The sequence below is a fragment of the Rousettus aegyptiacus genome, unplaced genomic scaffold (assembly GCF_014176215.1).
Source record: "Rousettus aegyptiacus isolate mRouAeg1 unplaced genomic scaffold, mRouAeg1.p scaffold_m13_p_6, whole genome shotgun sequence".
NCBI lineage: Eukaryota > Metazoa > Chordata > Mammalia > Chiroptera > Pteropodidae > Rousettus > Rousettus aegyptiacus.
Genome location: NW_023416309.1, coordinates 16,935,470 through 16,959,634, shown reverse-complemented (window position 1 = coordinate 16,959,634; position 24,165 = coordinate 16,935,470). Strand labels below are relative to the sequence as shown.

General features: G+C 45.5%; 1 protein-coding gene across 1 annotated transcript in view; it reads left to right on the top strand.

Moving 5' to 3' along the window:
- HKDC1 (hexokinase domain containing 1) overlaps positions 1–24,165 on the top strand; it is a 41,937-nt gene that overhangs the window by 4,578 nt on the left and 13,194 nt on the right. The window contains exons 2-12 of the mRNA XM_016133089.2: positions 78–240; positions 6,017–6,165; positions 6,268–6,387; positions 10,437–10,532; positions 11,615–11,714; positions 13,807–13,990; positions 16,597–16,752; positions 17,790–18,023; positions 18,831–19,135; positions 20,742–20,887; positions 20,982–21,101. Coding sequence (XP_015988575.1) covers positions 78–240; positions 6,017–6,165; positions 6,268–6,387; positions 10,437–10,532; positions 11,615–11,714; positions 13,807–13,990; positions 16,597–16,752; positions 17,790–18,023; positions 18,831–19,135; positions 20,742–20,887; positions 20,982–21,101 — 1,773 coding nt within the window. The remainder of the gene's footprint in view (positions 1–77; positions 241–6,016; positions 6,166–6,267; positions 6,388–10,436; positions 10,533–11,614; positions 11,715–13,806; positions 13,991–16,596; positions 16,753–17,789; positions 18,024–18,830; positions 19,136–20,741; positions 20,888–20,981; positions 21,102–24,165) is intronic.

Below are 24,165 nucleotides of genomic sequence, written 5' to 3'. Positions count from 1 at the left end.
GACTGGGAATTTACAGCCGTGACTGGAGGGCAAGTGCCCCCAGCAGCCAACCCTGGTTACCCTGGTGTCTATTGCAGGTGGACAGGTTCCTGTACCACATGCGGCTCTCCGATGAGACCCTTTTGGACATCATGACTCGTTTCCAGGCCGAAATGCAGAAGGGCCTGGGAAAGGACACGAACCCCACAGCCTCAGTGAAGATGCTGCCTACCTTTGTCAGGGCCATTCCAGATGGCTCAGGTGAGCGGGGCAGGGGGCTGCCAGGGACCCTGATTCCCCTGCTTCCTTATTAGTTGGTGGGTACCTGAAGTTTGCTCCTGTACTCTGGTTGTTGCTCTACCCCTCTCTCCTCATCGCCCCTCGCCAACTCTCTATGCTTTAGTTATACTCAATACCAAAGGTTTTGAACCAGAGTTCAAATGCACCTTGCTTTCTTTCTGCCTTCCTTGGCCCTACACATTCTGTTTCCTCTCCTGCTAGAACATCCCACTACTCTTGCCCTAGTGAACACCAATTTAGCTTTTTTATCTCAGTGTGGAGATCACTTCCCCCATCAGGGAAGCATCCCCATGCTGGGTTAGGTGCTTCTCAGCACACCTATCACCCTGCTGTGCATGAGAGTCTCCCCACTGGACCAACACCCCATGAGGGTGAGGTCTGTGTCTTCTTCACCACAGTGTACTGAGCACCTAACATAGTGCTTGACCAATGTTAGGCTCTGAAATATTTATTGACTGGATAAGAAATGGCATTTTACTCCTAGGTATCTAGATTCTAGGCTATCAATAGTAAGTAATAGAAGATAGCATGATATATAGAAAGGATATTAAATGACAATTTAAAAAACCTGGGTTGTAGGCTCAGCTCTGTCATTTCTCAGTGACTTTTGGCAAAAAGTTTAGTCTTAGTTTCTCTATCTGTATGAATGAGAGAGTTGGCCTATGTATTAGTTTTCTACTGCTGTAATAAGTTACCAAAAACTCAGCAGCTTAAAACAACACAAATTTATTCTCTGATAGCTGGGGAGGTCAGAAGTTTGAGTGGGTCTTACTGAGCTATAATCAAGGTGTGGGCAGGGCTGTGCTCCTTCTGGAGACCCTAGGGGAGAACCTGTTTCCTTGCCTTTTCCAGCTTCCAGAGGCTGCCTATATTCCTTGGCCCAAACCCCTTTCTCCATCTCCAACTCAGCAGTGTAGCAATTTCAGATCTCTCTTTGACTCTCCCTTCTGTGTCTTCCACATCGAAAAACCCTGAGATAACCTTAGGCCCCACCCAACCTCAGGGTCAAATGAGAGCAATTTTGATGCCACCTGCGAACTTGCCCTGTGAACTAAGGTAGTCTCAGAATCCTGGGATTAGGATGTGGACATCTCTGGCGGACCATTATTTTGCTTACCACAGTCTAGAGACCTCTAAAAAGAATCTATGAGATTCCATCCAACTCCTCCATTCTCAGCCCTGGGAAAGCCACAGAAGGGAAAGGAACTGATATCTACCAAGTAACTCCTCTGGTCATGGGGTGCTGGGGACTCACCGTCTCATACATCTCATAAGAACTCCACGGGATAACTGTTATTTATCCCCAGGTCATATGAGAGTACTGAGGACCAAGGGACTTCCCAGTGCCAGGGTCCCAGTGCTCCAACCAAGCTCCACCAAGGGCTCTTGAAGGAGGAGGGATTGAAGTTTGGGGAGATCTCAGGGGCCTTCGATTGGATTAGCCAGGTTCTGGGCCCCTTTGGGACTATGCCTGGGTCAAAGTAGCTTGGCCCTGCTGTTTGTGAGGCCACTGGGAACTGTGATGAGAAGGACTTGTTCCCTTGCTAGAGGGTGGTGTGCAGGGTGGGCAGCGTACCACCCTGGAGGAACATAAGCTTTGGAAAGAGACAGTCCTACTTTGAAATCTCTCGTGGTTCCTGACACTGCTCTGAGAGTGCAGTGACAGTGGGGACTGCGCTGCTCGAAGGGTCATCCGAGGCCATTCAGAAAAAGCACCTGATTCCTGGGGTGTGGATGTGCAAGTGGGATGCACCAGGTTAAAGTCCTCCTGGCTTCCTGCGCTGTGGCTTCTCCCGTAGGGGTGTGTCCCTAGAAGAAAGGGAAAATGGCCTTTGGTGACATTGAGGATACTGAGCCAGATGCGCCTTCTTGGTCCTGGCTGCTTCAGGAAAGTTCGGAAATGAAACTGAACAGGTTTTAGGAACTCCCTCCTCCCCAGGCCAGGACATACCATCTCCCTTCTTCCGATCTCCCCAGAGCCTCTCTTCCCACAATAAATCTTACCAGTGATCTTGAGGCAGGGAGGTCCCTGAGCCCAGAGTCCCTTTGGAACCAGGCAGCCTTGGCAAGTCCTGGGACCACTGTGCTCCTGTCCTTATCAGTAGAAGGGCTGTGGTCATTTTGTCCTACCAACTCGCAGTGTCGTTGCGATTGGATGAGGTCACATGGAAAAAGCGTTTTAAAATCTCCAAAATGTTGTCCCAAGTCTGCCATAGCTCTTGTGAGCTGGTGGCATAATTTCATGATTACTAACCAACAAAACCAAACAAATAGAACTCTCCTAATCCCTTAGGGCCTCAATTTCAGAAATGTATGCAGTTTCCAAAGAAATCCTTTTGCATTCATCCACTCTCTGTAATTTCCCCTCTTTTCATGCAAATCTACCTGAGAGGAGGTAAATGGAGCCATAGTTACCTCCCAGTGTTTCAGTCAGGGAGCTGCAATTGGCTGTTCTTAGAAAGTGCCTTAAAGCGTTATCATTTGTGCCTTCAGCTTTCCCAGTCATTAGTAAAGTGCCCATCACCTGATTGTGACTGCGATGGTGATTCTGTGGGCCTGATCCCAGCTGTTTCTCTGCTTGGCCTCTTCCTCAAGGCAGCCTGGGGAGCCCTGAGGTAGCTGGCTGATGGGCCCAGGGATCTACACAGGGACAGGGGTCCAAACTCGCCTGAGCATAAGACTCACCTGGGGTGATTCCTAAACATATGGTTTTCCAGGCTTCACCCCATGGAGATTCGGAACCTCCCGGAATCTACACATTGAATCATTGTGTGCCTTTGCAAGACACTACACTAGGGAATGAGGAAGGAGCAGAGGCACAAGCCTTGGCAGTGGCTTAGGAGAAGGGAACCCCAATGTCCACAGCCTGGGGCCACTGAGATGTCATGGAAGCATCATCCACAGAAGGTGGATTGTCAAAGAAATCTCATCCTCTTGGAGGTCATTTTTCTTTCTTTAAAATTATGTTCTTTTTAACATTTTTTATGTAGATATAATTGACATATATTAGTTTCAGGTGTACAACACGATGATTCAATATTTGTATATATTGTGAAACAATCACCACAAGTCTAGTTGATATTCATAACCCTACATAGTTCCAAATTTTTTTTCTTATGATGAGAACTTTTAAGATCTATTCTCTTGGTGGCTTTCAAATAAGCAATACAGCATTATTAACTATAGTCACCATGCTATACATTACATCCCTATGATGGGAGGTTATGATAACCTTACTCATGGCTGTAAAGAGCCTGATGGTCCCACTGTTGCTGTCACCTTCTTCTGGGCAGGTCCTTCCTCCTCTGGAGTCCGATGTGTCTTTTCTCTGGGGTCAGAGTCACAGAAGGGATCGTACTGTGTGGTTTCTGTGAACTAGTGTCTTGAGTCACTGGTGGAGTAAGATAATTGTAGATTGATAATGGTGCTGGTGGCTGGAGGAATGAATGAGTCCATGCCAACACTGCACGAGGTCTCGCATATCATCTCTAACCTGGACTGCAGCACGAGAACCTCTTATTTTATTAAAATCCTTCAGTCTATCCTGGTTGGTGCTAGAAGTGTTATCTCAAAATATCAACCAGATCTTGGCACTCCCTTGCTTAAAATCTTTCTCTGGCTCCCCATCATTTCGGATTAAGCCCAAGCTCCTTGAGAGGTAGGGCAGCTTTTTTAAATCCCTCCTAATTTAACCTGAGACTACCTGCCAACCTCATTTCTGTCACATCTTTCTTAAAAGCACAAGTTTCCCCCCCTACCCCCCAATGTGAACTCATTTCTTTGCTCACAGTTTCCTCTCCCTGGGACCCCACGTCTCCCCTGTCCTGCTGCCTGACTCCTGCTCATCCTTCAGCCACTCAGCCCTGTATCTCCTCCTCTGGGTTGTTGACTCCTGCTCTGATTTAGATATACCACTCCCTGTGCTTCCCATGATCAGAGCACTTTACTTACTGTATGGAAATGACTTGCTTGTATTTCTGATGGGCTCCCGAAGTCTTTCATCTTTGCATCCCTAGTACCTGGCACGTTACTTGGTACAGACTTGTACTCAGTAAATATCCATACATGGATTGTGTGATCTACCCTACTTCCTACATGACAAGATAACATCTTTGAAAGCATCTTTTGCTGGGTACATGATGAATGCTAATACAATTTGCTCAGGATTAGGTTCCTGCATTCTTTCCCTGAATAATAATAAATGCTCCATAAGGCTCCTTTTAGGACTGATCTAGGAAGTTAAGAACCTCGCTTCCCAGATGTTTCCACAAAAACAAAAGACCCAATTGGCTGGATCTGTAAATGAGGACTCTATACCTTTGCTACTCTGACAAGTCCACATGCCAGCAGTAGCACCTGGTAGCTTGTTTCGAAATGCAAAATCTCAAGCACCACTTCCACTGAATCACAATCTTCATGTTAACAAAATTCTTGGAGATTCACATGCACATTAAAGTTTGAAAAGCATCGTGAGAGCCTGCCTCTAGCTCTTTCATTGCCAGGAACAGAGACACCTGGTTGAGCCAGGTCAGGAAAGTTTGTTGTGCAAGGACACACAACAAAGAAGGGAGACACAAGGACTCTGAGGGCTGGAACTGTAGCCCACTCAGGCCTTGAGGGAACTGGGGTTTCTCCATGGTTTCAGCCCATATCCGTGTGGCCACCCTGGCTACCCTGCTGACCTCTGGTTTTCAGGATGCTTCCATTTCATTTTTTACCATCTACTAGCAAGTTCCCTCTGTTATTTCTTTCACAAGGAGTGAAACTGAATGGCCAGCTGTCCCCTTAGATCCATGCAGCCCTGTCTGGGGTTACATAGTACAAAATAAGGCCACTTGGGTTCCCAGATTTGTGGACATGGAGTTTTACTTACGTATACCTTGGGCACATATCATGAAGCATGTTGGTACCTGCAGCCACTTTTAGGTACAGATAATCCTACAAAGTCTTGTTGTTTCACATCTGCGTTACCATTCCATGTCTGTGACTGACACTGAAGACACTGGAAGGGGGCTTGGGCAGGAATTCTGTCTGGATTTGAGTTGAATTCATCAAGATGGACTGCTTTGCCCCAAAACATGTGTTTCATTTCCACCTTTTTATTAATAGCATCCATCTTGAGCTGGGCTGGGTCGTGTCGCATTTTCTCCTTTGGGAGTGATTCTGGCCCCAAATATTGAGCATCCTTGGCCTTTAAGGACCATCATTTGGTCCCTGTCTCCCTTCTCTCCTGGAGCATTTTCCCTCTGCCTGTGAGACAGAGGCCTGTAGTGGAGCTGGTTCTCTTCTCTGCTCTCTTCCCATCTTTTCCTCCATGCCTTGTCTGCCACCCTAACCCCCACTCTCAGTCCCTGTTCTTGGAGGACCAGCTCTCTTCCCGGTGGTGGCATGTGAGAATGGGCTCCACCCTCAAGGCCTGTCTCTAATACCACCTGCCTGCAGTTTACATTTGCCTTCTCAGGAGGAACACATTTATTCCCCACAGCATATCCCAGAGGTCAGGGCTCAGGCTGCAGGGTCAGAGAGACTTGGCTCACACCTCAGCTCTGCCCCCTACTGGGAGGGCTCAGGTCAATGGCTGCACTTGTGGAGTCTCAGCAAGTGCACATAATGATACCTAGCTCATGGGGTGCCTGTGAGACTTAACAATATTACTTACATGTTCAACTTCCAGTGCTGAGCTTGGTGTATAGCAGACCCTCAATAAATGTTAACTTTTTGTTTGTTTTTTAAATAGAAAGTGGGGAGTTTCTTTCCCTGGATCTTGGAGGATCCAAGTTTCGAGTACTGAAGGTGCAAGTCTCTGAAGACGGGAAACAGAAAGTCCAGATGGAGAGTCAGTTCTACCCAACACCCAATGAAATTATCCGAGGGAACGGCTCAGAGGTACGAGGGCAGGGTCTCTGTAAAGTAGGGGGAAGGCCTGGACATCTAGTTTATGAGTGGCCATGCCTTAGCCCAGTATCCTGTGCTTTTTCTTCTCTGCAGCTGTTTGAATATGTAGCTGACTGTGTGGCAGATTTCATGAAGACCAGAGGGTTGAAGAATAAGAAATTTCCCCTTGGCCTAACCTTTTCTTTTCCCTGCAGACAGACTAAATTGGAAGAGGTAAGGCTGGGGAGGGAAGAAGCTGTGCAAGATTTGGAGTTTGGGGCTGAAGAATGTCTAGGAGTCAGGTTGGGAACAGGAGGGGTCAGCAGGAGTTTTCTTGCTTGTATTTTTTTTTTCTTTTTCTTAACCGATGAGGTGGAAATGCGAGGCATAGAACTCATTAAGGTGGCTGCCTGGATTTTGGGCACAGCACAAGGGAGTGGCATGGTTCTCCCCAGTTAGTTCAGTGGTTCTCAGATCTTGGTTGCGTTGGAATCTCCTGGGGGCTTGTTAAACACAGATTGCTGGGGTTTTCTTAATCAGTGGGGCCTTAGATTTGCATTTCCACCTGGTTCCCTGGTGATGCAGAGGTTGCTGCTCTGGGGACCACGCTTAGAATCCCTGACACAGCTGACTAGAGTAAGCATGAGAAGGCTCAGGAAATCTGGCCTCTACAATAAGCGCTTAGGAAGAGGATTGAGGTGGGGCCACTGGGATGACAGCGTTGTTGAGCAGACACACCGCATCTGGGGTATACATCCTCAGCCGGGCCACCAGCCACGTGGGGTCTAGACTAATTCATCTTCGTGTGCCTCAGATTTTCAGTTTGTAGACAGGGATATGGCAAACCTGATTTTTTAAGTAAATCTGTGAAAATAAATAAGGGGCCATATAAAAGGACAGTGAGCTTTCTCGGGCAGGGGGTTTAAGACAAGAGTCAGGTCTTCCCAGGCCAAGCCTGTCTGGGGTGGTGGCCTGTGATCTCCTACCACACATACTGGTCATGACACCCAGCTGACAGTCAATCCATGGACCACCTTGGGATGTGTTTGATATTGTTGGCCTGAGCCACTTTGGGGTGTCAGTTGTGGAAAGGAAATGAGTTTTTCTGTCATCCCACAGACCTGGCTGTGAATCATGGCTCAGAAAAGTTGTGTGTCCTGGGAAAGTTACTTAACTTCTTGAGCCTCTCATTTTCTCATCTGTAAAGCAGGGACAAAATATCTACTTGCTGAGCTGAGGTGAAGCTTAGGTAAAACATCTGCAAAGTGCCCAATACTGTGCTTGGTGTATCAGTAGTAGCTGCAGGGTTAGGATGACTGTCCCTAAGTGACTTGGTTCTTCCAGCTTTTGTACCTTGTCCTCAATTCAACAGATGTTTCTGGAGAGCAGGTGCTGTTTTATATCCTTCTTTCTCTCCACCCCCGGGGGCTCTAGCACAGTGTCTTGTATTTCACAGGTGCCTGATAACTATCTGACAATTGAAAGGCACAATCAATTCCTGATTACATTAAATGGGAATTTGCCATCATCTATACAGAGGATAGGCTTAGATTTGCTTGTTCATTATTTTATAAAGAAAGGATTAAAACAAATAGTATAAAGTAGGTTTAGAGAACTTAAAAGAGGCTACATGGAGCTTTGCTCTGAAGTGTCATTGTCTTTGCTGGCTAGAAGAGCAGAGGTCCCGGAGTCGGTTTAGGAAGTAGAGGGAGGAGTCAGGAATCAGGCCTCGAGATCAGATTCACCAATCTCTTATGTGAGCTTTGGAATAGAGACCCCAAGAAGAAGGAAGAACATTCTCAAAGCTCTGTAGGAGTTAAACTGACTTTGAGAACCAAACTTGCATAATTTCTTGATAACTCTGTGTGTGTGTGTGTGTGTGTGTGTGTGTGTGTGTGTGTGTGTGTGTGTGTTTGTGTGTAGTTTGTCCATCCAGGACTTATCTAAGTCAAGTATCCCCCCAGTATCTTTCAATGATGATGACAACAACAGCAGCAGCACTATACCTCAGATTTTGACACTGTGCCTTGCACTATGTTGAACTCGATGTGTATTAGCTCATTAAAATCCCAAAATATAATAGGAGGTAGATATGATTGTTTCCATTCATATTTGAGAAAAACTGCAGCTCAGAGAGGTTAAGAGACTGGCCTAAGGCCAGACATCCAAGAGTGGCTCAGCTCAAGCTCACAAACTTTCCGACCAAACTGCTTTTCCAGGAAGACAGTTCCAGAACTTTGTTTAAAATGCTAGCAGATGCTGAAAGCATTTTGACTCATTTTGTGTCATATTCCAGTAAGGATTTTCAGGTAACATTTAAATTAAGAAAGAATGCTTGATTAAATCAAGGAAGGGAGAAATGCTTTGCTCATCAAAGTTAGTCAATTACTTGTATTTTATAAAAATTTTCCCCAAACTGCCTTTCAGTGAAGTTTAAGGCTAAGTAGAAAAGCTTCAGCTACAAGGAAATGCATTAATAACAATTACTTAGTGTGGGCATAGCTATTTAACCATGGTTCTGCTGCAGGTATAGATTTTGTGACACTAATGTAAGTGCTCTTGGGGAAGGTGGTGACCAGCCATGCAAATGCAGAAGGAGGTGGGAAGGGGATGCATTCATGAGGAGGTCTGTCTAAGGGAGCTTCTGTGCAGAACTAAAAAATAGCTAAAGAAGATGAGGGCTGTGGAATTAAACGAGGAGGTCACTTTATTGCTGCTGCTGCTGTTGTTGTTGTTGTTTTTTAATGAGAGAACAAAGTTTTAGCCAAAGGGAAGTTTCTTTGTGTGTGTGTGTTTCTGATGATAAAATTGTTATACCTTTTTCAAGGGGTGTGGGGGAGGGGAGAGAGAAGGAGGAGGATAGAAACTGAAAATTTTAAAGAAAACAGAAATTGGACGTGGTTCCATAGTGTAGCAGTTAGCACGTCTGCTTTACACACAGGAGGTCCTGGGTTTGCACCCAAGTAGAGTTACAGTCCATGGTATATGGTCATGCCACCCTGAACAAGCCCGGTGTCTGATCTTGGAAGCTAAGCAGGGCTGGGCCTGATTAGTAAGTGAATGGAAGACCACCTAGGAAGACCAGGTACTGTAGGCATAAATAAAAATAAATTAATTAATTAAAAAAAAACCCAAAAAACAGAAATCACCTTTAATCCCAACCATCAGAGATACCCACTGCTAGAATTGTTGGGTTTTCCTTTCAGTCGTATCTGTTAAATACTGATATTACACTGTATAGTTTTAAAAAATATATTTGTATACACTGCTTTTTTTTAACAGTATATCACAAGCATTTATTCCCCATATGTCCATACAGCCTCACCCCACAGGTTCCACATTACCCTTAGCACTTCTTGGAGAGGATGCCACCCCACAATTTCTCAGATGAAGCAGGATGTTACCAAAGCCTATCAAGGCAGAAGTTAGGGAGAGCTGCCACTAGGTGGTGCTGTGGTGCAGGGGAAAAGCCCACTGTCTAGCTGGGAGTCCGAGACCCGAGTTCCAGTTGATTCTGTCCTTTATGCCCTGTGAGACCTAGAGCAGTTTCCTTCCTCGCTAAATCTCCGCTTCTTTATCCATAAACTGAAGGGGTTTGGGCAGGTGTGATCCGAGTGTGAGTTTGAGCTCAGCCATTTTTGACTTTGTGGCCTTGAGCAAGTCTCAACTTCCAAGTTCTCTTCTAGCCTGAAAAATTCTGATTATTTGCTATTTTAACATAAAACTCTTGGCAAACACCAATTTTAAGCAAATAAGTGATGATGAAAACGAAGAACTATTTTTCTAAGTTGAAATTAAATTCCCGAGGGAGTTTTACAAAGTAACACCATGCTAGTTCTGTTTCGTGGACCTGGCAAACTATGCATTCTGTACACATAATGTGCATCTAGCACACACCAGGTTTTTCCATCAGAGCAATTTCTGTGACAGGCAGGGAAGTGATGTTTCCATTTTACAGCTGAGTGAACGGAGGGTCAGAGAGGTTAAATGACTTGTCTGACGGCTCGTGATTCCAAATGTTCTGACTCTTCTTCAGCAGTTGTCCTTTCTGCCACTATGTGTGATGTTTCGAACTGCTCGGATGGGAGTAATAAAGATGTTTAAATCATTGGAAAACACCTCTGAGGCAATGTTGAAAGAAGTGGGGTGATTCAACTTAAAAAAGAGAAGGCGGTGGGGAGAGGTGCGGGAGGCACGGTGCACTTCGAGCATAAAATTCCTGCAGCTCATTTTCAGAACTGAGCGCCTTCTTTGCTTTAGCTGGATCTGAATTCTTCCTCCAGGGTGTCCTGCTTTCATGGACGAAGAAATTTAAGGTGCGGGGAGTTCAGGACACAGATGTAGTGAACTGTCTGACCAAAGCCATGAAAAAACACAAGGTGAGGAACTGGCCTCAGCGTAGGGAACTCTCCCAGTCCCGGCCCTTTCTCTTAACGGGAGGAGTCTCACACTGTGCTGGCCCTGGAAGGAGAATCAGGGAAGGAATCCATCTCAGGGAAGGTCTCACTGTAGGCCTGACACGGCCAATTTGGATAAACCCACTGGTGAGCTTGTACCCGTTGGGCGGAATAGCTTTGGGCCGAACGGCCCTGGGGCCTCCCCAGCTGCCACAGCCCCCTCAGGGGATCTTGGTTGGATGCCATGTTGTGTGTAACGCTTCAACCCCCACCTTTCCTCTCTGAGGCTTAAGAGATTGCTCTCTTTCCAGTTTGGCTCTCTATTTCACTTTCCACCCACCATTTGTAGAATATCTCTGTTGAATAAAGTTTACAATAATCTAAATAACCAAAAAAGCAAGACATGCTCCTTGCTAGTTGTGAAGTTCGCAAATCAACCCAAATTATTTGTTACCTCGACAGCAAGAGGACTATTTTGATGTATACCTTTCCAGTCTTTTTTTTCCTCTTTTTTCTGTGATAGTATTCTTTGGTAGTCTGTGTTCTCCTCTTATTGTTTTCATTTTACTTTAAAATGTTCCCCTAAATCTTGGGGAACCATGGTGTAACAACCCAGGTTGACCTGGCAGAATGGAAAACCCAGGCGGGAAACCCATGGTTCTGCTCACAGAGAGGACTTGACTGAGACTAAGGTGTCCCCAGAGGTGAGGACTTTGGCGTTTTCTCCTGGAATCACCATTGCTCCCAAGATCAACATTTTTTCCTCAGGGTCCTTCGAACAAGGGCCTGTGTCCTGGTGGGCTGTCTCTCATATTTCCATTGCACAGAGGCTTTGGGCCATAAAGCAGGAGCATGGGTTCCCCTCTTCAGCTCCCAACTGCTCTTCCACTAGACCCCTGAGCCTTGACAGAAGCCTTGCATCTTCCAAGCAGGCCCAGCGGGTGGGATGTAGTGATTGTCTCAACCAGTCACCTTCACTGCTTTTGCTTCCTGTGTGGGGGAAGATAAAGGGATAATGCCTTCGTCCCATCCACTGATGCCCTCTGGGGCTTGTGTTCCAATAGGATATAGATGTGGACATCCTGGCCTTGGTCAATGACACCGTGGGGACCATGATGACATGCGCCTATGATGATCCCTACTGTGAAGTTGGTGTCATCATCGGTAACTCAACTTGACTTGTGTTTTGGGGGTGGGGGACAGGGGCTGTTTTGGGGCTTAGTGTCAGCAAACTCTGAGTAAATTCAGTGGGAAGGGTATTGGTGCTTTCTATCTAGGAGAAACAACACAGGAAGATGAAAAATTAATACACGCAACTACTTATTCAAGTGTTCAGTAAGTGCCCGTTGTGTCAGGCCCTGTGCTGTGTGTTGGGTTCTCAGTGGTGAGTTAATACTCAAAGCTTCCTGTACTCACGGAGCTTTCAGTGGAAAGGTGGGCGAAAGGCTAAAAAGGCCTAAACGAATAAGATAATGTCAGGTGGTGATTACTGTGATAAAGAAAATAAAGCAGGGTGATGTGACTGAGAGTGAGTGTGGTGGGGTGCTCAAGGCAGTCCTTTCTGAGGGGTGACATTTGAGCAGGGACCTCAGCAATGGGGAGGAGAGAGCAAAGTGAGGATCAAGAGGAAGAGAGTCCCTGGCAAAGAAAAGAGGAAACCTGTGACCTCTGAGATGGAAATGAGTCTGGGGTGCTCAAGGAACCCTAAGAGTCTGAGTGGGGGCTCAATCAAAGTGAGCAAAGGCTGAGAATAGTAGGCTGTTCAGGTTAGAGAGGGTAGATGGGACTGGGCAGATTGCACAGGACACAGACACAGTCACTGTAGGGTCTTTGGCTTTTACCCCAGGGGAGAGGAAGGCACTGGAGGACTTTGGGTGGGAATGGATAAGTGGGGTATGCACTTGTAAAAAGCTCATTTTGGCTGCTGTGTGGAAAATTGACTATTGGCGGCAAGCGTGGAAGTAAGGTGACCAGCCAAGAGGCCATCGCACTTTGCAGGCAAGACGTAGTGGAGGCCTGGACCAGGGAGGTAGCAGTGCACTGGGGCATCTGGTAGGTGGGTCCCTGAGCTGGGAGGGGCTCTGCTGGAGGGGTCCATTGGAAGGCACTTTGGGGGACAACAACTGGATTGGATATACCCTTGAATATTCGCTTCTGCCTCCCCATTCCTTTACCACTATTGGAAAAAGTTTTCCGAATTGCTCTTTCTTAATTGCTAACCACACTTTCCTCAGCCTTACTTTCCCAAAGGCAGGATCTTTACACCTGAGGGGCTTGATCTATTTTCCCGTTTCTTTGGCCCCACACCTCAGAATGGGATGGGCACTTGCCAGTCATGGCATCCAGTTACAGTCCACTGTGTCTGTCTTAGTGACAACATCGGGTAACCCACAGTTTGGGTGACATGCCTAAACAGTGTCCATGCTTTTCTAAGAAAGGCTTTTTTTCAAATATTGTATTACATTTGCTTCTCTACATTTCTAATTTCTTATGTTGGCTTTAGTATTGGCCAGGGGAAGATATTTGAAAAACAAACAAACAAGTAGTTTATTAAGGCATAAAAATTCTCATTTTAGATGTACAATTCTATGAATCTTAGTAAATTTACAGAGTTTTGTCACCATCACCACTATCCAATTTTATAACATTTCCATCATCCCAATAGGTCCCAAACAGATGGTGCCCATTTGCAGTCACCCTCCAATATTCACTTGTTTGAGGCATTTCCTTGGAGTGATTTTGTCTTTGAATATGGAATATTCATATGTAATAGTTAATCGCTGACAAAGATAAGGGTGTAGCTTATGCTAGGAACAATTCGTGGCAGGCCCTGAGTAAAGAATATTTTTAGTATCAAATAGAGAAGAGGTTAAGTAGCTTAGGGAAAGGATTAAAAAAATGACTGTGGGTTGGAGATTTAAAAATATATTTAGAAGGTTAGGTTAACTCATCCTCTTTGTATGTGTGCTTTGTTAGCTTTCATACATATTCATCAGATACTTCTTCACAATTGACTCCATTCATCACAGCAAACCATTAACACCCTGAGAAGTGTAGACTTGACATGTCAGCTTTATTTCTCATGAACTTCCTGGGCTTGCCAAAGCTGCTTCCCTCACTGAGAACCAGCCCCGAGAGTGGATCAAAAGCACTTTCTGGTACATTCAGAGGCCTCTCAGGCGTTGAGAGTCCTCTCTGTCTCTGCCCAGCTGGGGGCCCTTCTATCACTGCACATTCTCTCTGACCCCTTGTTCAGGCACTGGCACCAACGCGTGTTACATGGAGGACATGAGCAACATTGACCTGGTGGAAGGTGACGAGGGGAGGATGTGCATCAACACCGAGTGGGGGGCCTTTGGGGACGATGGGACCCTGGAAGACGTTCGCACTGAGTTTGACCGGGATCTGGACCTGGGCTCTCTCAACCCTGGGAGGCAGCTGTGAGTACCTTCCAGCTGTAATCTGGGCATCAGCACCAGGAAATGTCCAATCACTCAGGGACACTTTATATGTGAAAGGCTTTTTAGTTGCGACTAGTTACCCATCCCAATGAGCTTATGAGGCAAAGCTTGTATTTCGGTTTTATTGGACAGATGAGGATAGTGAAGCCAAGGAAATGGAGTGATTTCCCCTAGGTCATAAGCCCAATTCTAATCCAATCCATGTTTCTGGACCACGTATGTGTGAGGCAGTGGAGATACAGGTGTGAACCAGGTGACTTGGTGTATTTGGACTAGGGCCTCAGAACAAATCAGTGCAGCCCGAGGAAGCAGGCTTTAGCCAAATTCCTTATCTGTGCTTCTGATGCTCCCCTGCCACCCTGCTTTCTTAATCACACAGCACCTGGTGTAATTCCTTCCCAGCCTCAGTTCTCATGGAGCCTTTCTCAGCTCTCATCCCACACTCACCTGTAGTAGAACTAGTTCGTGTCTACCTCAGCTCTGTCTACATGCTGAGCTCCACGAAGGCAGGCTGCGTGGTTTTTATTTCCTTCCTACAGATAGTGTCTTACGCATTATTGCGACTCATTAGGTGTTAGTCGAATTTAAAAAGTTTCAAATTAAAAAAAATAATTTTAGACTTAGAGAAAAGTTGTAAAAATCAGACAAAATTTCCCTTTATTCAGATTCCCTAAATAGTAACATTCTCTCTGTAAATTTGTGTGTCTATACGTATATATAGACATATAAAATACACACATACATAAAAAACACACATGTCTGTGTAAAATTATTTTTCTGAACCATTTGAGACTAAGTTGCAAGTGCTACCTGAAAACAAGTACATTCTCTTAACATAACCAAAATATAATTATCAAAATTAAAAAATTAACACTTAATCAGTTCTAATATCTAATGTGCAGACCTTATTCAAAATACACCAGCTGACCCACTAATGTCCTTCACAAAAAAGAAAAAAATTATCCTGGTCGAGGCTTCAGTCCAGGGTCACACGCTGCATTTTGCTGCCATGTCTCTTCAGCCTCCTTTAACCTCGAAAACTTCTGTGGTATCTCTGTGTATTTCGTGACCTTGAAGCATATGAGCCATTTGTTTTATAAAACGTTCCTCAACTGGGATTTGTCTATTTCCTCATGACTCAGGCGGTGCGTTTTGGCAGGACTAGCCCACAGTCGATGTGCGTGCTCTTCAGGGCAGCATACCTGGAGGGACGTGTTTGTTCCATTACTGGTGAATTGTTGGTTACAGGGCTGTGCAACAGGTTTCTCTACCATAGGGTTATTATTATTCCCTCTGTAATTAATGAGTATCAGGTGAAAAGGTACTCTGCGACTGTAAATGTTCTGTTTCTCATTAAACTTTCGTTTTCTAATTTTAGCTTCCATTGATGACTTTCTAAATCCATATTCCCTCTATGTTAATTAGTTGTTACTCTGCTGTAAGGAAGAGCTTTCCATCCTCTCCATTTATCTACTTATGCTAATACGGACTCATGGATTTTTTTTTTATTTCATGAGTTATAATTTCTTCCTATTATTTATTTTGATGTTCAAATTTTTTTTCATATTTGTTCAGTTGAACCCCCTCTGTCCTTTTGACATATTCTTTATCACTCTTTTTTTTTTCTGGCACAGTAAAATGCTCCAGGCTGATTGTGTATTTTTTTAGCCCAGCCCCAGGATCAACCATTTTTTCAAGAAGCCCTGGTGAATAAGTGTTTTAAGTACCTCCTAGAAATATTCAAACTTAGAACAGAATACCTGAAAGCAAATTTCTGTTTCGGATGCACCTGCTCCCCAGCACACACCTGTTTCACTGGTGACACGAAGTGGTCCCAGCCCAAGGAAGTAGTGCCCATTTTTTGGACTTTATCATCCTCTCCCTCTCCATTTCACTTAAATTCCATTTCCCCAAAGCCCACCTGGATTTCTTTTGTCTTCTGTCTCTGTAATGTTCTAAGACGTTTTATAATGAGATAAAGTTGATTAGGAAACAGGTTGTCCTTGATTTTATGTCCTATTATATTAGGAAAATAAAAATTATTTTTAATAGTTACCTGGGAGACATTTAGTAATTGCCTCTTGGATGTAGACTCAGAGTCCAGATTAGGTAGTCTGGAGGGATATTTCATCCACCCTATTGTAGAACCTCCCTGGGGCTGTCTAAGCCCATCTCACAGACACAGCATCCTTCTCTGTTGGACAGAAGCCAAGCATAGGGGTTAGAAGTATCCGAAATTTGGATATATCATGCCACGTTTGGGAAAGTGCCTGAAGTCTCTGAAGTTCAGATTCCTGATGCCTAACATGGGAATGGTGCCCCCATGGCCAGGGTGTTAAGATAAAGATTCTTGGAATCAAATGCTTTGTGAACAAGAGGAATCTTAGGTTTCTTCTAATTTAGTCCTTCCCTTTTATAGGTGAGGAGCGTGTAGCTCAGACAGGCCACCCCAAACTGGGATGGGGACCGAGACCTCCAGACCCATGGAGTGGCCCTCCCACCAGTCATCGTGGCTCATGGGCTTTGGGAAAGGATGCTGCATAACCATAGGCATTTTTGCCACTGATCTGTTCACCAAATTGTAGGTTTGAGAAGATGATCAGCGGCCTATACCTAGGTGAACTCGTCAGGCTCGTCTTGCTGAAGATGGCCAAGGCAGGCCTCCTGTTTGGTGGCAAGATATCCTCCACACTCCACACTAAGGGCAAAATTGAAACACGGCACGTGGCTGCCATGGAGAAGTAAGCCGTTGGCTGGGTTCCTCCCACCTTGACTCTGAGAGGGTGAGGGTTGGCGGCCAAAGTGTGGTATGCTCATGTAGTAGTATTAACAGAAGGGACCAGCTCTTCCTTCTCCACTAGAATGCATTTAGACCTAGGCACAGATGCACGTGGGTTAGCAATGCCTGCCATAACTCAGATGTGGCTTCTTGTTGGTTTCATCAGCCTGTGGAAATCTAACCCCTCCTCATGTTTTGTTGCCTTCTTCCTCCCTAAAGTGGTGATTTATAACTTTTTTTATGGTCACAGACCCCTTCGAGAATCTGATTCAAGTCCTGGACCCTTTACACCCCAAATATACATTTGCACACATTTTTGTTTATAATATCAGGGCATCCTTGGGCCCATTAAACTCATGCATGGAATCCAAGTTCAGAACTCCTGCTATGGCAACAGTCTTCTCCACCTGGTACTTCTGGGTACTGGCTTTGCCTTTGGTGATTTAAGGCCCTAGTCAACTCAGGGTCCTGTTCTTCCAGCTTAGAAACACTGGCATTGCCTTGGATTTTGGAATCCATTTGGATTCTGAGCTCAGCTAAGTGGCATCTGACTCTCAGAGTCTGTGTTTGTGCAGAGCTTTTCAGGGGCTAAGTTTCAGTGAAAGGCAGTACAGTACAGGGTGGTTAAATGGTGGGCTCTATAATTTAATTACCCGAGCTCAAATCCTGGTCCTTGAACTTACTAGCCGTGTGACTGTGGACAAATTACTTACTCTCTCTGTACCTCGGGCCTCTCTTCTGTACAATAGGGTAATGATGATACTTCCCCCAGGATTGTTGTGAGGATTAAGTTAATGCATGTCAAATCCTTAGCCTAGTGCCTGGCACATAGTGTTCAATAAATGGTGGCAGCTATGATCATTGTTAATATTACTATTATTAAATTACTATGTGCCAGCCTATTTATCTTCACAGTCCTGAGAGGTGAGAAAGCTGGTTTTGAGGGAGACTCCCATGGGGTGGAATAGTGTGGCCCTCTCATTCCTGTCGCCTGACCAGGTATAAAGAAGGCCTTGCCAATACAAGAGAGATTCTCACGGATCTGGGCCTGGAGCCTTCGGAGGCTGACTGCATTGCGGTCCAGCATGTCTGCACCATCATCTCCTTCCGCTCAGCCAATCTCTGTGCAGCGGCCCTGGCGGCCATCCTGACTCGACTCCGGGAGAACAAGAAGCTGCTGCGGCTACGGACCACAGTGGGAGTGGATGGCACACTCTACAAGATACACCCTCAGTGAGCGCTGCCTGGTGGCCCACACCCCCTACAAACGAGTCTCCCCTGGAACAGAGTCCCAGTGTTCCCTCGAAACTATGCTTCTCCGGGTGCTGGAATCAGCCATCTCTTGCTCTGAGAATACAGGGGAAAGAGTGAATTGTGGAGACTACATTCATTTTGCTGGCTGGGTTGCTTTAGGGGAGCATTCTTAAAGAAATATTCAGCTAAAGCCAATTGCCTGACTAGGCCATCCATCCACCTATCCATCTAGTCATATATTTGTCCATTATTATTGAATACCTACTATGTGGTAAGACTGGAAAGTAAGATACACCCAGTTATAGATGGGAAAAGATTGGGATGGTAGAGGTGCCACATTCAATGTAGGATACTGGTAGGTAAACAGTGAAATGAAAAATTCCCAGAGGAGAGAGTGAGAGACCCTCTGTCTAATAGAGGTGGCAATGGAAGTCAGGTGGGCACACCCTGGAAAGAGCTAGGGACAGAATTCTTCCCCTTTGGGCAGAGATGATGTTCAGCTAATACTGAACATGCTTATGTGTGCACCTGCCCAACTGGTTAACATATTAGTGATAAAATAGCCATTTCTTTGAGCTTCCCAAGTGTCCCATCCAATTGCTCCAGATGCCCTAGTCGCCCTTGGTCACCACCCTCCTTCCCTTCTATCCAGGAACTAAAGGGGTGCGCCCTGGCCCAGCGGGACTCCCCAGGACCCCATTCAGCTGCTACACCTGTGTCTGTTCCCACTGGCCAGCCCTGGGCCTCTATAATTATTACATATTGTTCCATCTCTCCTACCTTCAGATATCCAAAACGCCTGCACAAGGTGGTGAGGAAACTGGTCCCGAACTGTGACGTCCGTTTCCTCCTGTCGGAGAGTGGCAGCACCAAGGGGGCCGCCATGGTGACAGCGGTGGCCTCTCGTGTGCAGGCCAAGCGGAAGCAGATTGACAGGGTGCTGGCTTTATTCCGGCTGACCCGAGAGCAGCTTGTGGGTGTGCAGGACAAGATGCGGGCTGAGCTCGAGTACGGGTTGAAGAGGGACACCCACCCACTGGCCACAGTCAAGATGCTGCCCACCTACGTCTGCGGGATGCCAGATGGCACAGGTGGGCCGTGCACAGCTCCTTTCTCTGAACGGTCACCCAGAGCGCCCATCAGAATTCCTTAAATACAGTTAGGTTTTTTTGTTTTAAGAGCTTTGGATTCATGTCTGTAATGGAGGGAGGTTAGAGAAGGGTAGAAGGTCGATACTTCTGAGTCTATTGCCGTGGTTGATCCAAGGCATTTGCAGTGAAAGAATAGTTAGGGTACTCAGGGTACGTGTGTGTATCTGTGTAGCTGAGAACATGGAGCGTGCCTCATGTTGTTGGCAAGCAGAAGAGCCAAATGCTGTCTCCAGGAGTTCCTATCTGGATACTTGGAGCTGTCTGACTTGTCTTCTCGCCAACTTCTCTGCCTCTCTTCTCTCCTGGGACTTGAGTCTCTTGTTCTCCCTTCTCGTCACTTTCTGGTCCTGACTTTTCCAACCCCTGATTCTTCTCCTGGTCCTCTGTGATCAGCAGAGAGTAGCCACTCAGCAATGGAGTCAGTACTTTAGACAAGGTAGTTCACCTCTTGAACCTCATGAACTTTGTATAATGCTTCATGTCTGGTAGTTTGCTTTTGAGCCTTTAATTTCATTTTGCCATCAAACCCACTTGTATATTACATAAAGAGGGAATGAGTCACATTTTATGGATGCTAAAATTGAGACTCAGAGAGGTTAGATGACGTAGTTAAGGTCACACAGCTGTACTCTGAATCTCTTAACAACAAAGATCTTTTCCAAAGCCAGTATCCTTGAGTCTACATAAGGAAAAAAACCTGAGAGCAGTAAAAGACATGGTCCAATTAGTCATTCCTTTACCCTTCTATCCTCCTCCTGCCTTTATTCCTCAAAGTTTCATTAAGCGCTTACTAAATGTCAGGCTGCGGTCTAGGCACAGTGATAGAGCGGTGAGGAAAACGTGGTCCCTGCCCCTATGGAGCTTATGTTCTGTTGGGCTGGCAGACAATAAAAACTGTAGTATGATGTCATGTAATTACAGATGCTATGAAGAAAAATAGATCAGGACAAGGGGTGAGATAGCTGGCTGGGTGTGAGTTCTTTGGCAAAGTCGAGGCACAGCTCAATGACCAGCGTGGCTAGAGCAGAGGGAGTGAGGCAGAAAGGCTTCACAGAACAGGCTATGGTGCTCTGTGATGCTGAAGTGAGAGGCCCTGATGGTACTGGGGATCAGACTTGATATGGTTTCTTCTTAGTCAGGTGCGGGTGTAGGAATCTGGGGGAGAGGAGATCAGGCGCAGGAAGAATTGCTTCATGCTGTGGATGCACAATTCCTCTCTGCCATACAGACAGGATGGAATCAACTTCCTGCACAGTCAGGTTAGCCAGGCCTGGTAGCCTCACCCTCAGAGGCTCATTGAGCGTAAATATCATGTGTGGCCTTTACCAAATACCAGGAAAATCAGATGAGCCTTAGACAGGCTCCAAGTGCCTGCCCAGTGTTCTGACACTGCTCGGTGACCACCACATGCCTCTGGCCCATGAGCCCCAAGGGGGCAGGTCTGAATCTGCTTCTTTTCTGCATCTTCTCTTCCCTCCAATACCGTCACACAAGTCCCTGCTCTTTGCATGTTAGTGGAATGCAGCCCCCATTTTCTCTACTGCAGAGAAGGGGAAGTTCCTCGCCCTGGATCTGGGGGGAACCAACTTCCGAGTCCTCCTGGTGAAGGTCAGAAGTGGACGGAGGTCGGTGCGAATGTACCACAAGATCTTCGCCATCCCTCTGGAGGTCATGCAGGGCACTGGTGAGGAGGTAAACACCAGACTGGGGTTCCCATGCTCCGAGGTACCAGCCAGCCACCCTGTGTCGCTGCTGACCCTGTGTGACTGCCACTCTCTCCTCGCAGCTGTTTGACCACATCGTGCAGTGCATTGCTGACTTCCTGGACTACATGGGCCTCAAGGGAGCCCCGCTGCCCTTGGGCTTCACGTTCTCGTTTCCCTGCAGGCAGACAAGCATTGACAAGGTAAGACAGCCCGCCAGACTCGCAGCCAGCACCATGGGCGTCCCTCCTCCACCAGGGGCATCTCAAGGTAACTCTGAGGCTCTGTTCATTTTATTTAGGGGTCTTAGGTTCAGAGCAGCTGGGAATATATGATTGGGAATTTTAACTTTAAATTTTTCTATTTATTGTGTCGCATTTTCATTATTATTTTTTAGATTGAAGTTCACAAAAGAATTGAGGGAAGTATACGTTAAAAGGACATATACATAAGTACTGTTAAGAGAGGTCAAATCATATTGTGGAGAGATAGAAAGATGGGTTAAGGCCATTTATAACACTCAGGCAGTAATATTATCTGTGTCTTTCAGGGTCGTCAGCATAAACAGGGAAACACAGTGTGTTGTAAAGTTTTTAATTGTCTGATGAACGAAGCTTATCAGTGCATCAGAAGAAATGTGTTTCTTTCTTGACATTAGACTCTCAGAAGGAATTTATCACATGGTGACTTATTTAGTTGACATTAAAGAATATCAAGGATAATAATTTAAATGCATTATTCATAATAAGTTAGAAACATATAGCACAAGGTCTTTCTTGAAATTCTTGGATTAAAACACTATTCACCAGCTCATGGGGGATTGAATTTGCTCTCTCTGACAGGATCACATCAACCAAGGCATAAAAGCAGGATGCCACTCCTGAATTTACAGGGAGAACTCTGGTGAGCAGAACAAGTCAACCAGAGTTCATGACAATAATAATGAGAAGATTTGTTAAGTTCAAAATCTTCCAAAGATTTGTTAAGATTTTGCCTAATCCACTCAATGTCCTCATGAGGTACATACACTGTTTTTGTTTTGTCGTGTTGTGTTTTTACCATTTTTTATTGTGGTAAGATACACACAACATAAAGCTTACCACTTTATTTGTAAGTATACAGTTCAGTGGCATTTAATTAAATACATTCAGATTGTTGTGTAACCTTAACCACTATCTATCTTCTGAAGTTTTTCATCTTCCCAAACTGAAACTCTGTTCTTATTAACTAATAATTCCCAAATCTCCTCCCACCCCCAGCCTCTGGCGACCGCCTTCCAACTTTCTGTCTATGACATTGACTAGGTACATCGTATAGGTGGAATCATACTATGCCCTTTTGTAACTAACTTATCTCACTCAGCATAATGTCCTCAAGGTCCATCCACGTTGTGGTATGCATCAGAATTTCTTTCCTTTTTAAGGTTGAATAATATTCCATTGTACATATACATAGGTTTTAATCATCATTTTGTAGTTGAGAAAAATGGAGGGACAGAGAAGTTAAGTAAGTTGTCCCAGATGCCACATTTGTAACCAGTGGTGGAGGGTTCCAACCCAGCACACTGGCCTAGAGCCAGGCTCTTGTGTCCTGCCTCTGTGGGGACCAGGGCTCAGAGTCCAGGAGACACGCTCCCAACGCCAGTGGTTTAGAACCCTTTGGCTATGATACACAGTATACCTACATATATATAATCAAACCCCTCCCCCCAAAAAACAAGAAATAGTATTTATCCTTGTTGTGTGCCTTATACTCTACTTTCTACCCTATTTCATTTTTCACATGAGGAAATCGAGGCCTTCAAGTCTCTTCTGATGGGTAGGTACACAATCAGGACTGAAACGGAGCTCTCCAGGGCTCTTAGAACACCACGGAAACAGAGACTTCCGCAGGCCTCCCCATCCCGCTCCAGGCCTTCAGAGAACAGGGAGAAAGATGTTCAAAAGACCGAATTGTCTGGCAATAAGGCTGGTCTCTCAAAACTAAAAATGCCAGAATGCTAAGAGCCAGAACATCTTCTCATGATTTCATTTCTCGAGCATGTGCCGCAGGAGAAAAGAACAAGGATGTTCACTACAACACTGCTTTTTAATAACGAAAAATTAAAAATAGCACAATGTCTGGCAATGGAGAGTGACTAAATAAATGAACTATAGTATATCAGTCATGTGGAATTCTTTCGGTACTTGATTTCCATTTAATGGACACATCCGCCACGCTGGCTCTGTGCCAGACACCATTCCCAGTGCTTTCCAGATACGACCTACCTGACTGGGAGACGGCAGAGCATGATAGCTAAGAGCATGGGTGGGTCTGGAAATGCATCACCTCAGTTTGAATCTCAGCTTCTCTACTCACCGGCTGCATAAACTTGGGCAAGTTATTTGATCCCTCTGTACCTTGGTTTCCTCATTTAAAAAATGGAGATAAAAATAGTACTTATTCAACAGGTATGTTTTATGGATTTAATTTTTGTGCAATTGTATTTGAGGAGTATTTTGCTCAGTAAAGGAATGCGTCAGATCCATATTAACTGAACTAAAAAGGTTTAGAAGACATATTATTGAGTGAAAAAAACAAATTGCAGTAGTCCATACACCATATGGATTTATTAAAAAATACATGTAAACAGAAAAAGGTCTGGAAGGATTCATACCAGACCGATAATAGAGGTTACCTCTTAAATTGGGGAGATGAGGAATTAAAGGAGACTTTATCAGTAACGCTTTAATTTTTCGCAAGGGCGATGCATTCCTGTATTACTGCTGCCATTAAAAATTAATACACCATGGGGAGCCATGTGCAGCTGTCCACAGTCCTGAATGATCAGTGGCACCAGGACACAGCTGCTCCTCTTGACCCAGACACTGGGCCTCCAGGCCTCTCTCTCTCCCAGAAGTCCTGGTAGGTTCATGAAGACACAGCTTAGAGGGAGGGGGAGACCTATGGAGTAAAACAACTGATAGCTGGGGAGAAAAAGGGGACTTTTAAAATAAAAATGTTGTTTCTGTATAATTGTAACTAATAAGAGATTTTTCAATTGGTAATGCATCTCTAATATTGTACATATATCCACGAGGAAAGGACCAAGGGAACCCAGCTCTCTAAGGACTGTGAAATGCAGTAGGGAGACGGGCCGAGCGCCTCTGGTGAGATGGCCATCCAGCCCACAGTGTTGAGGGCTCTACCATCAGAGTTGCTGGCCACCTCTCTTATCCCAGGAGCTCACATGACCTAGACGCTCCAGCTCTACCTGCCCTCATCCCA